The sequence below is a fragment of the Oryctolagus cuniculus genome, chromosome 5 (assembly GCF_051225735.1).
Source record: "Oryctolagus cuniculus isolate XC-2025 breed Fujian yellow rabbit chromosome 5, ASM5122573v1, whole genome shotgun sequence".
Classification (NCBI taxonomy): domain Eukaryota; kingdom Metazoa; phylum Chordata; class Mammalia; order Lagomorpha; family Leporidae; genus Oryctolagus; species Oryctolagus cuniculus.
In genome coordinates this window covers 16,327,779-16,340,450 of record NC_142871.1, presented here as the reverse complement: position 1 = coordinate 16,340,450, position 12,672 = coordinate 16,327,779, and the positions used below count along the sequence as shown (strand labels likewise).

Below are 12,672 nucleotides of genomic sequence, written 5' to 3'. Positions count from 1 at the left end.
TACTAATGTACCTGGGTAAAACAATGAAAGATGACCCAAATGTTTGGGCCCTTGTCACCCACATGGGAGACCCAGATGAAACTCCTGGCTCCTGGCTTCAGCCTGGCTCAACCCTGGCCATGGTGGCCATCTCAGGAGTGAATCAGCAGATGGAAGATCTTTTTCTCCCCACTATCTTTCCTTTCTCTGACTTTCAAATAAACACATCTTTACCAAAAAAGAAAAGAAGTTCATTGCTTGGTTAAAATTCCATTGCATAGAATTTAGCATCCATTGACACAAACACTTCAATCTTTTTTAATATATGAAGTGTATACCCAGTCATCATTTCATTTGCCAATATTCAGAACAGCCTTTTTTAAAAAAATTTTTATTTTATTTAATGAACATAAATTTCCAAAGTACAGCTTATGGATTACAATAGCTCCCCCCTCCATAACTTCCCTGCCACCCATAACACTCTCCTCTCCCATTCCCTCTCCCCTTCCAGAAACACAAAGTGTAAAATACTATTTGAGTACTAGTTATAGCATTAATTAAACACCTAAGAGTAATTGTGTATTTTTTTAATTTCCCTCCCACTCACATCCCTCCCATCTCCCACTCCCTCTCCCATTCCATTCACATCAAGATTCATTTTCAATTATCTTTATATACAGAAGATCAATTTAGTATGTATTAAGTAAAGATTTCATCAGTTTGCACTCACACAGAAACACAAAGTGTAAAATACTGTTTCAGTACTTGTTATAGCATTACTTCACTTTGGACAACACACTAAGGACAGATCCTACATGAGAAGTAAGTACACAGTGACTCCTGTTGTTGACTTAACAATTTGACACTCTTGTTTATGGTGTCAGTAATCTCCCTAGGCTCTAGTCATGAGTTGCCAAGGTTATGGAAGCCTTTTGAGTTCGCCAACTTCGATCTTATTCCAACAGGGATCACAGAGATCTTCCATTTAGGTCTTCTTTTTTTTTTTTTTTCTTTTTTTCCCAGGGTGTCTTGGCTTTCCATGCCTAAAATACTCTCATGGGCTCTTCAGCCATATCCGAATGCCTTAAGGGCTGATTCTGAGGCCAGAGTGCTACTTGGGACATCTGCCATTCTGTGAGTCTGCTGTGTATCCTGCTTCCCATGATGGATCGCAGAACAGCCTTTGAAATCATTAGATGGTTAGTCCCATCCTAGACTTGAGAAAATAGTTTTAATGAGGTCAGAGTCTCATTCATGGTTCCTTAACTGGGATTCATTTTTTATTATTTTTTAAAATTTATTTTTTAAGGAATACAAATTTCATAAGTACAACTTTAGGAATATAGTTATTCTTCTCACCATACCCACCCTCCCACACCTCCTCCTCCTCCGTCTTCCCTTCCCGGTCCCATTTTACATTAAGATTCAATTAACTTTGTACACAGAAGACCAATCCTATATCAAGTAAAGATTTCAACAATTTGCACACACACACACACACACTGAAAACTAGTTTTACAGTTAACTCTCAATACAACTCAATGTGGACAGAGGTCCTGCATGGGGAGTTAATGCACAATGAGTCCTGTTGTTCATTTAACAACTAACACTCTTATGTATGATGTCAGTGACCACCCGAGGCTCTTGACATAAGCTGGCTAGGCTATGGAAGCCTTTTGAGTCCACAAACTCCATCATTAACTGGGATTCTTGACTTGGTAGCCAATACAATATCAATTGGGTCATCACCTTAAGGGAATCTAGAAGTGTTTCTTAGGCAAGTTGACTTATTTAGTGAGTGAAATAATTAAGGCTAAAATGATTCGGGAATTTGCTTACATCATGCAAACCTAGGTTTTCCAGTTTGTTTTGTTTTGTTGTTGCATCTGGCCCAGCAGTAGCTGATACATCTTGAGCTCCCAGTTAATGTGTTTCTGTTTGATTTTGTAGCTGGTGGATTTCAGGGAAGTTGTGTCCAAGATGTTGGGCTTGAATGTGACCAATCTCGCTCTTCCTGACTATGAAATCATCAAATGTCTTGAAAGACTGATCCATTCACATCAGCATCATTTTGTCACCTGTGCCTGCATCAAAGATGTGACTACTGGGCAAGATAGACACCTGCAAAGCCACCTAAAATTTCCTCATTGAACATTGGGTCTCTCAAGTGAGGTGGGGCTAAGAGATGGGACACAATTCCCCATCTCTTTTAAATGTAATCTGTATATGAATCTTGTCTACTTTATTCATATGGTAAGAATGCATCATTGACCAAAGCATCTCAAACGTGCCAGCCTTAGATAATTGTGTAGCACTAAAACCACCTATTATTTTATTTGCTAGCACTTTGGGACTGAGAAGAATTCCACCAGGTTGCACATCTAGACTTGGAAATGGGAGTAGGGGATTAACATGTCCAGGGTGTTTGCTTATGAGTCAGGCTCTTTACCAGCTAATTTAATGCTCACAATGACTATGTGGAAAAGCTTTAATGGTTTTATTTTGCAATCTCTCTGGGGCTCAAAGACGATGTTGAGTTCAGTTGGCTCTGCATCAAAGGCCCTGCTTCTCCTGCTGCTCCACAGCCTCAGCTTCTCCTGCATAAGGAAGAAACCATCCCTGTGGTCATGAACTTAAGTCCCAAGTGACAGATCTTTGAGTGTAACCTACTCAGCCTTTCTAAAAGGCAATACACCTAATTTACCTGGATAAAACTTAGATAGGTATGAAGTCAAGGAAGAAAGCTAACCTGTTTTAAATGTTGCTACCAGATGACACCTGGTGGTAATTTCCTGTTTGTTTGCTTGAGAGGCAGAGAGACTGAGAGGGAGAGACAGAGAGAGACAGACAGGGTTCCCTTCCTAAATGCCTGCAGTGGCTGGGGCTGGTTCAGACTAAAGCTTAGAGCTGGTAGGTGGCAGGAGTGACTACTTAGGCCATCACTGCTGCCTTCCATGATCTGCATTAGTAGGTAGCTGAAGTCAGTAGTGGAGCCAGGGATTGAGCCCAGGTTCTCCTGTATGGGATGTAAGCATCCTAACCTGTGTCTTAAATGCTAAGCCTAACCCCTCCTCCAGGCTGGTAATTCTTAGTGTTTAAGCAGGGCTGATCCCAGTACTTTGATCATGAAGTTTTTAATGTGAATCCAACATTAAAGAAGGAAAATATCCATATAATTGTGAATTATATGATGTAGTTATAGATTTAGGAGTGTAACCTATAGAATTTCTTTAAAAGGTAATACACCTAGTTGGTTTATTTACTAATATATCAAGTGCATCCACAGCAAAAGTTCTTCTTCAGGCTAAGGGCTTTATTATTAATTTTGTTCACCCTGCCTTCTTTTAAAATTTCTGTTTCTATGAATGTCCAGGAAGACATATTTTTAACTTGACCGAGAAACACATGTTACTCTTTTGGACAATTTATCTTATTTCTACCATATGAAATGTATTTTTTTGACAGGCAGAGTGGACAGTGAGAGAGAGACAGAGAGAAAGGTCTTCCCTCCGTTGGTTCACCCTCCAGTGGCCGCCGCGGCCAGCACGCTGTGGCCAGCGCACTGTGCTGATCCGAAGACAGGAGCCAGGTGCTTCTCCTGGTCTCCCATGGGGTGCAGGGCCCAAGCACTTGGGCCATCCTCCACTGCCTTCCTGGGCCACAGCAGAGAGCTGGCCTGGAAGAGGGGCAACCGGGACAGAATCCGGCGCCCCGACAGGGACTAGAACCCGGTGTGCCGGCGCCGCTAGGTGGAGGATTAGCCTATTGAGCCGCGGCGCTGGCCTGAAATGTATTTTTTTAATCATCATTGAAAAAACACTAGTGTCTAATTAAAGGAAACAGAAAAAAAAATAGGTTCAGTGCACTCAAACATTAAGAGAAAATTAAAACTATACAAGTAGTTCATGAGTTTCCAAAGTTGATGTCATGTATAAAGCACGGACTTCTAAACCAAGGAGATGAAGAAGATATAATGCTGGCGCTGTGGCGTAGTGGGTGAAGCTGCCGCCTGCAATGCCGGCAACCCACATGGGTGCCAGTTCGAGTCTCAGCTGCTCCACTTCCGATCCAGCTCTCTGCTGTGGCCTGGGAAAGCTGTGGAAGATGGCCCAAGTCCTTGGGCCCTTGCACCCATGTGGGAGACCTGAAAGAACCTCCTGGCTCCTGGCTTTGGATCTGTGCAGCTCTGGCCATTGCAGACAATTGGGGAGTGAACCAGTAGATTGAAGACCTCTCTCCCTCTCTCTCTGTGTCTCCTCTCTCTGTGTAACTCTGACTTTCAAAATAAACAAATCTTAAAAAAACAAAACATTATGATCAATTGCAAGGGCTAAAACTTGATTGGATCCTGTTGTGCGTAAAAAAACATTAAAATATTCTTTCAACAATTTGGTAAACTTGAATATAGACTTGATACTAGATGACATTTTTATATTTTAATTTTGTAAGCTTAATAAATGCACTACTGTTGTTTGTCTTAATCAAAAATAATCAAAATAATCAATAATCAAAAATAATAATAAACAAAAATCGAAGAATTCATAGTACTACACAAAATAAGTGAGATGGTGGGGAATGAAGATCTTCTTTTAAAAAAATTACTCTCTATGAACTCAAGAGGCTTCCATAGCCATGGCAGCTCATGATAAGAGCCTTGGGTGATTACTGACGTCATAAATGAGAGTGTAAATTGTAAAATCAACAATAGGAGTCACTGTGCACTTACTCCCCATGGAGGATCTCTGTCCTTAATGTGTTGTACTATGCGAATTAACGGTATAACTAGTACTCAAATAGTACTTAACACTTTGTGTTTCTGTGTGGGTGTGAACTGTTGAAATCTTTACTTAGTATATACTAAGTTGATCTTCTGTATATAAAGATAATTGAAAATGAATCTTGATGTGAATGGGATGGGAGAGGGAGTGGGAGATGGGATGGTTGCAGGTGGGAGGGAGGTTATGGGGGAAAAAGCCACTATAATTCAAAAATTGTACTTTGGAAATTTATATTTATTAAATAAAAGTTAAAAAAAATTACTCTCTAATGAATGCAGAATGGATGGTGAAAAACGGAGAAAATGACAAATGCAGAAGAAAACTAAGGAGCTCAGCATGTGTAGGGTGGATGCAGCAGACCCCACAGAGGGTGTGGCTGTGCTCTGTCCAGTGTTCTCCTTCATGTGCAATGACAGGATAAGTAGTGTTTGCAAGTGCATAAATACACCTGTGCAGCCCAACTGAGGACAGCACCCAGAGCAGCCAGAGGCCAGAGAGGCAGCATCGAGTTTTCTCAGAGGGGGGCCTGCAGTCTCTGGAGGGCCCCTCCCATTCTCCAAGGATTGGTGGCTACTGCTGTACGCCCACCCCCACTCGAGTGGAGGAAGTGACATCGCTGGCTCTCTCTAGCGTATACCCGTTGGTGCAGCTGTGGGTCTGTGTGTGTGTGGGGGGGGGGGAGAGGGGATTGTTTTTGTAATTCTGTTTGGATTTTTCAAATACAATCTTTAATGAATTTGGTGTACTTTCTGTGTAACTTTATTTTCTATTTATTTATTTATTTTACTTATTTGACAGGCAGAGTTAGACAGTGTGAGAGAGAGACAGAGAGAAAGGTCTTCCTTCTGTTGGTTCACCCCCCAAATGGCTGCCACAGCAGGCGCTGCGCCGATCCAAAGCCAGGAGCCAAGTGCTTCCTCCTGGTCTCCCACACGGGGGCAGGCGCCCAATCACTTGGGCCATCCTCCACTGCCTTCCCCGTCCACAGCAGAGAGCTGGACTGGAAGAGGAGCAACCGGGACTAGAACCCAGCGCCCATATAGGACTCCAGTGCCGCAGGCGGAGGATTAACCAAGTGAGCCATGGCGCTGGCCCTAAATTTATTTTCTACACTGGCCAAAGATATGATTTAAAAAACAGAAATGAGTTATATTACTTTTCTAATTTTGACTTTAATTCTGCATCAGGATTCATATAGCAAAATAAAAATAGTACCCAGTGGATAGTACCGTGTCTTCTCCACTGCATGAAGTTTCATTGTTTGTCCACATTTATATATACTATTTCTACTGTGTGACTCAAGTGTACACACAATCATCTTTCATACATATGGAGGTGGTAAAAATGCTTGAGTATAATCCTTGGGGACTTCTAGTAGAAAGGGCACATGGGATAAGACAAATTCTGTACATGTATTAGTCCATATACACATCAACTTCTTGTCGTTTGGATAAATTGAGTGTCCTCTAATAAAGTCATTTCCTTCCTTGTTAAAATGCCAGTGGGTTGTCAGCTTCCCCTCATAGCACTTATTCTGAAGTTGGCTGGCCAGTCTCTGATTTTTATGTCAGATTTTATCCTCCAGCAATTTTCATGTATAATTTATATTGTCTAATAAAATATAATGTGCTTTATATAAGGGCAAGAGGTTAGATAAGATTTAAAATATTTAATACTCTTCTACAAAATACACTTGGGCGATAACGGCTATTCAGGTGGTTATTCCGGACACTGTCTGAGCTGTCAGATGTTTAAGACATCTCAATTAGGAGAAGTTTTTAACCTGATCTGATTGTCTATTTTACACATGAAGAGCAAGTGATTTAAGATCACTGGGTGGTAGGCTGATGACCATTAAGGAAGTCTGTATAACTGATACTGTCATCATTCTAAGGACCTGCAGGTAGAGTCCATTTTCACTAGGGGAGTGATCATGCTCATCTAACCTTGGAGTTGGAGGCCCCTCCCAGGTCATATGACTGCTCTCACCAACACTATGGTACACACTCCTTGGTCTTTTGAGGATCCTGGCAAATGTCAAATAACATTGCAGTTACCCACTAACATCCTGTCTATTCTTACTTAAACTTCTGTGAATAGTTCCCTGGTGTCCTCTCCGCCCCTATTGGATCCTGCCTTCATCCTAGACGGCTTTAGTGCCTGTAAGGCAATCCAGGCAGCATCTCATCCTTAGGTCCTGGGTCTTCAAAGCTCTCATACATTTACCTGCTTTTGGTTCAGCCATTCATACCCTACTGTGTAGAAATCCAGTTTAGATTCCTGTGAGCCAAAAGAAGAATTTGGGAGCTCATTTGAAAGATTCAGAGACAGACTAGCTTCTGCTGGGCTAGATCCATCCCATGGATTCAAAATTGTTGTCTGGATTCTTTTTTCCTCCCATCTGTGTCCCATCTCTATTCAGTTTTGCTTGTCTTTGCTTGTTGGCATTACCTTTTGCTTCTGCAGGTGGATTCCTCCCTGTTACCAGGTAAGAGAGGTAGAAGCAGCTATACAGTCTTTGTAACTCATAAGCAGAAAATCTCTCTGTTCCCCAAGCATCTATGCACAGAACCTCAGAGAAGAGCCCGATGAGTTTTTGTTCATGTGCCATGTGCTCATCCTTGAACACAGCACTGTAACCAGGGGATGAACTTATCAGCCAGCATCTCCTGCCAACACCTGCAGAGAGGTTGGGAAGAGTGAGACTCAGGACCATATATAATGATGGAGGGAAGATCTCCAAAGACACACACACACACACACACACACACGCACATGCACACACACACATATACACACACACACGGCCAAACTCCGACCTTCTGATCATCTGGGACTCCTCCAGGTCTGAAGTCTCCAATGGAAATTGTTGCAGTCTCTTAGCATCCCAGACTTTTACCTTTTAGTCCTAAATAGCTGTTCTTTAAGCCCTTGAGTTTTCCTTGATCCTCCCATTTTCTCTCTCCTAGCCTTGCCAATCTTCACTCCTGCAAGCAGCCTAGATATTATGGTTTATTTCTTCAACCATTCTCTTCTGAACACCCTAAACTTCTTGTTCCCTTTATCTTCTATCTTCAACTTTGAATTAATCCCAACTACCAATGTTTCTGCTGCTTTTCTGCCTCACCGAAAGGGGCCGGAGAAAATCACATAAAATCAGAGCTAAGTGGCATCCCGAATTCATGACCTTTGATCTCAGTAGAGTCCTCTGCACTAACTGGTAATCCTGCACTGTTTTCCCAGTTAGACCTCACTGCTATTTTTCAAAATGACTATTGTAAATATTCTTCTCTCTCTCAAGGCTTTTCTCCTGTCTCTTCCTCTTTACTCTCAGCAGGTAATCTTGTCTCTGATTTCACTCAGCAAATAGAAGCCATTACAGGAAACACCTCCAATACCACATCCTAATTTAGCCTTATATTGGTCCACTCCCATCCTTACCTCTTTTTGTCTTCTTGTCTCAGGTTATTTCCATTATGTGGGCACTTGCATCCTTAGCAACTTGGTCCCATCCATTGTTTTATTCTACTCTCTCAAATGTCTTCAACTTCTCCTGCATTAGTGGCTTATTTCTGTCAGTATTTAAATCTGTTAAAGTCTCTCTCCTGTTTAAAAAAATTCACTCCCTCCATTCCACAGCAACTTCTCCATAGAGCTTTATCTCCCTACTCTACTTTACAGCTGGGCCTTTGACAGTGGCATTTATATTGCTATCTTTCTGGTCTCACTTCCCATTTATGCTTTGGCAACCCAGGTCTCTCTCATTCTTCTAACTCACATTTTCGTTAGCAAATTGCTGTTACCATTAAAGTACTTATTTTACTTAATCTTTCTGTAACAATGATACAGGCAAGCATTTCCTTCTTGAAATATTCTCTTTCAATAGCTACTATGGTGTGACATTCCACTTGTTTTTCTCCTCTCTGGGAGTTTGATTTAAGTAATTTAAAGATTATAGGAAACAAAAACGAATGAACAATGGGTTTATGTTAAGGACAAGAGTGTGGGTAGGAATCTTTTTTAAAAAAATTATTAGAGGAGAAAGAGAGAAGGACAGACAGAACTCCCATCTGTTCGTTCACTCCCCAAATGTGCACAATGGCTGGGGCCAGGCAGGGCCAAAACAGTGAGGTGGGAACTCATTGCATTGTTCCTCACACGTGAACAGCAGAGATCCAACTACTTCAGGCACTGTCCGCTATTTCTCAGGATCTGCATTGGCAGGAAGCTGGAATTGGGAACTAGAGCTGTGATCAAACCCAGACACTATGATATGGGATCTGAGTGTCTTAATCACTAGGCCAGATGCGCTCCCTCAGGATGGGGATCTTGACCTTATGGTCAGGACTCAGTGGAGAACAATCACACATTCCAGGAACTAGAAGGCAGTGATGGTATTTCTGGTCCAGTTCATCATGGTCTCACACTGGGGTCATGTGCCTGTGTCTTGAATGTGAACATTTCCTGGGCATGTGTCCTGGTCCTCTTTTCCTACACTTTATGTAATATTGTTGAGTGCATTAGCCTTGGGATATCAGGCAAGTTAATTGTCTGATGCCTCAGTTCCCTCATCTGTAAGATAGAGATAATATGTACCTTGTTAGGCTTTGGATTATATCCCCCTCCCAATATAAAGATGTTGAGGTCTTAATGCTATGTACCTTTGAATATAAGCTTATTTGGAAATAAGATCTTGACAGATGATCAAGTGAGGAGGAATTCAATAGGATTAGCCCTAAGCCAATGTAACTGGTGTTTTTATAAAAGAGGGAAATTTAGGTAGAGAGACACAGGTGCAGGGAAAATGTCATGCAACAATAAAAGAAATAATGGGGATGAATCTACAAAATGAAGAAATGCCAGAGATTACCAGTAAAATGCTAGAAGCCAGGAAAGAACCATCTGCACAGTCCTCAGAAGGAACCAACCCTGCAGACACCTTGACGTCTTGAGTTATTATCTTCACAACTGAGACAATGCATTTCTATTGTTCAGTAATAGAAGGCCTAGAGAGCCAATACACTGCCTTGTAAACTTTATTTTTTATTTTTTTTGACAGGCGGAGTGGACAGTGAGAGAGCAAAACAGAGAGAAAGGTTTTCCTTTGCTGTTGGTTCACCCCCCAATGGCCGCTGCGGCCGGCATGCTGTGGCTGGCGCACCGCGCTGATCCGATGGCAGAAGCCAGGTACTTATCCTGGTCTCCCATGGGGTGCAGGGCCCAAGTACTTGGGCCATCCTCCAACGCACTTCCCTGGCCACACCTTGTAAACTTTTAAGAATTAAATAATGTAAAACAGAATATGTCCTGGCATGTAGGGGGTACTTAGTGCACATCAAGTAAACTGTTGTCAACATTATTAACCAGTTCCACAGAATCTGGTGGCTTTAATGACCATCTATGTGATCATGAAGCCAAACTTTATTTCTGTGATCACATCTCTGCCATGATCTTCTCATCCATATGTAGAGTAGGTTGGTGTGGAGGAAATGCTAGGCGGAATAAGCACAACAGACTTGGATTCGAAGACAGGCTCTAGACCTCAGGACTATGCAGGAATAACAAGAGTACTTTCTTCATAAGGTCCTTGTAGGGGTTCAATGAGTTGAAGCAATTAAGAATATGAATTTATTTGGGGGCAAAAATAATTTTGAAATCTATGTATAACTTTAATAATTAGCATATTCATATGTCCTGGTAAAATTTTTTTTTTGCACCCAAACATGTCTTTGCACCAAAATGAGCTCATACTTTTAGTTTCATCTTATGTAAACTTTTTGAGGTACACTGGTGTAAGGTGCATCACTGAGAACCTGTATGGCACAAATGCTCAGTGAATGCTGTTCTGTCCTTCAGGCTTCTCAAGCCCAGGATATGCAACTCTTTATACCTTAAACTTCCTCCATCTTCTCCTATCTCTCTGCCTGCTTCCCATGACATACATCTCCCCTGGTCTCCCTGCCTCAGGGAATGACCTGGCATCTGCACAGGTTACCCAGTAACAATGTTGAGAGGGAACTGTGATGTCTCCTTTCTCACTTCCACATCTGGTAAATCACAAAGCCCTGTCTCTTCCACCTGCTGCTTTCTTAAGTTTCTCCTTCTACATAAACACTTTTGTACTCCATTATCTTTTCCTCACTTGACCTCAATTTAAAAACTGTTTATATTGAGACGCAGAGGAAGATAGAAGATATATATGTAGGTAGGTAGGTAGATAGATAGATTGATGGATGGATGATAGATAGCACTCCCATCCATAAGTTAACTTCCCAAATGCCCTCAGTGACTGGGGATATGCTGGGCCAAAGTAAGGAGGCAGAGGGCATTACAGGCCTCCCATGTGGGTAGCAGGAGCCCAGCTACTTGAGCCATCACTATTCCCTTCCAGAATCTGCCTTAGCAGGAAATTGGAGTGAGGAGCCTCTGGAGCCAAGAATTGACCCCAGGTGCTCCCGTGTGGAGCATGGGCTTCTTAATGGGTAGGCTACATACCCATTCGCTCAGACTCCAATTTGATGTTCCTGGAACTAGGGACTGCCCCTCCTCCTTTGTAGGCAGATTAGGCAGGCTGACTATTCAAAAAAATTCAGAAGTGATCCTGTGACTCCCTGTGTGCTTCAACCATTCCTGCTATTGAGGCACGCATTCTCTACCCTCTGTATTCTCTGAGAATGCCAAGTTTTCTAAATTTCCAAGTGCTTGCTCACCTCCTGAGCTTTGCAACTGGCTTCTTGGACTTCTTGGACTATACTTCCTGTCCTCAGTGGACTCATTCCTGCTTATTCTTAGGGACTCAGTTTGGATGTCGTCCCTCCAGAGTTTTCTTTGGTATCCTAAGATTAGGTTAGGCAACATATCTGTGGATTTTCATTGCATCTTCTGCACAACTTGAGCGGCACTTATTTACAGCATCCCCTTATGGTAATACCTCCTTTTGTGAACACGGAAACACTGAGATTCAGGCAAGTGAAGGTTATAGCCAACTACATGGAATCAACAATGAGGCTACTCTTACTTCAAAGTCCATATTATTCACGTTCAGTCATGCTGCCTCCTGCACATTTCTTCATTACATGTCAAATGTCTGGCCCATGGTTGATGCTCAATGAGCATTTGTTGAATTTGTGATGGAGCTGGAGGGCTGGAATTTGAATATTCAGAAGGGTTGGATCTTTCTCTCTGTATCAGTACTGTTAACTGTATACAGATTTGGATGAGTTATCAATGGACAATGATTTGTGTGAGCAATCGCAAAATAGGTAGATGATTAATAATAATAGCTTGCAGAGGAATTAGAATTCTTATTTACCACAGTGTCTCCATGTATGGATATTACTATTTTTGCTCCATACAATAATTTTAATATACCATACATGGTCAATCTTAGGGAATGGAGAGGGGAAGGACACACACACACACACACACACTACACAAACACACAAGAGGGAGAGAGAGAGAGAGAGAGAGAGAGAGAGAGAGAACAAGAAAAATAAAGGAAAAGAAAAAGATTTAACAGAATTATGAATAGATCTCAGATTTACTGACTCCTGATCCCCTGAATTTTCAACTTCACAAAGCTACTTACCCTTAAATCCTTTGGGTAACCTTGTGGTTAATTTCTGATCTAGCAAAAAGTAAGGAAGAAGGTAGCATAGAGAAAGCTACCACTCAAACGATGGTAAGTAAAAGCCTAGAGATTGAACTGCTATTTCATCTGGAAGTAGAAAATCGACTATGAAAACTTAGCCTCATGGTCTCCGGCTCTATAGACACAGAGTTCTATTTGAAAAACAGATTTAGCTTTAGAGTATCGTTAACTGGAAAATGGATTGTGTTGTTATCATGCTGAGACTAATTTATTTACCCAGAACATTGTCTCCTTATAGGGCTGGAATGAATGTCCTCACAGGGC

The 12,672-nt window shown here is 41.8% G+C and overlaps 1 protein-coding gene across 1 annotated transcript in view; it reads left to right on the top strand.

Annotated features, from left to right (window-relative positions):
• Positions 1 to 5,493, top strand: part of CCDC170 (coiled-coil domain containing 170) — a 157,039-nt gene extending 151,546 nt beyond the window's left edge. Inside the window, exon 11 of the mRNA XM_070073404.2 lies at positions 1,930 to 5,493. Coding sequence (XP_069929505.2) covers positions 1,930 to 2,130 — 201 coding nt within the window. The 3' untranslated portion in view covers positions 2,131 to 5,493. The remainder of the gene's footprint in view (positions 1 to 1,929) is intronic.
• Positions 5,494 to 12,672: the final 7,179 nt, after the last annotated feature.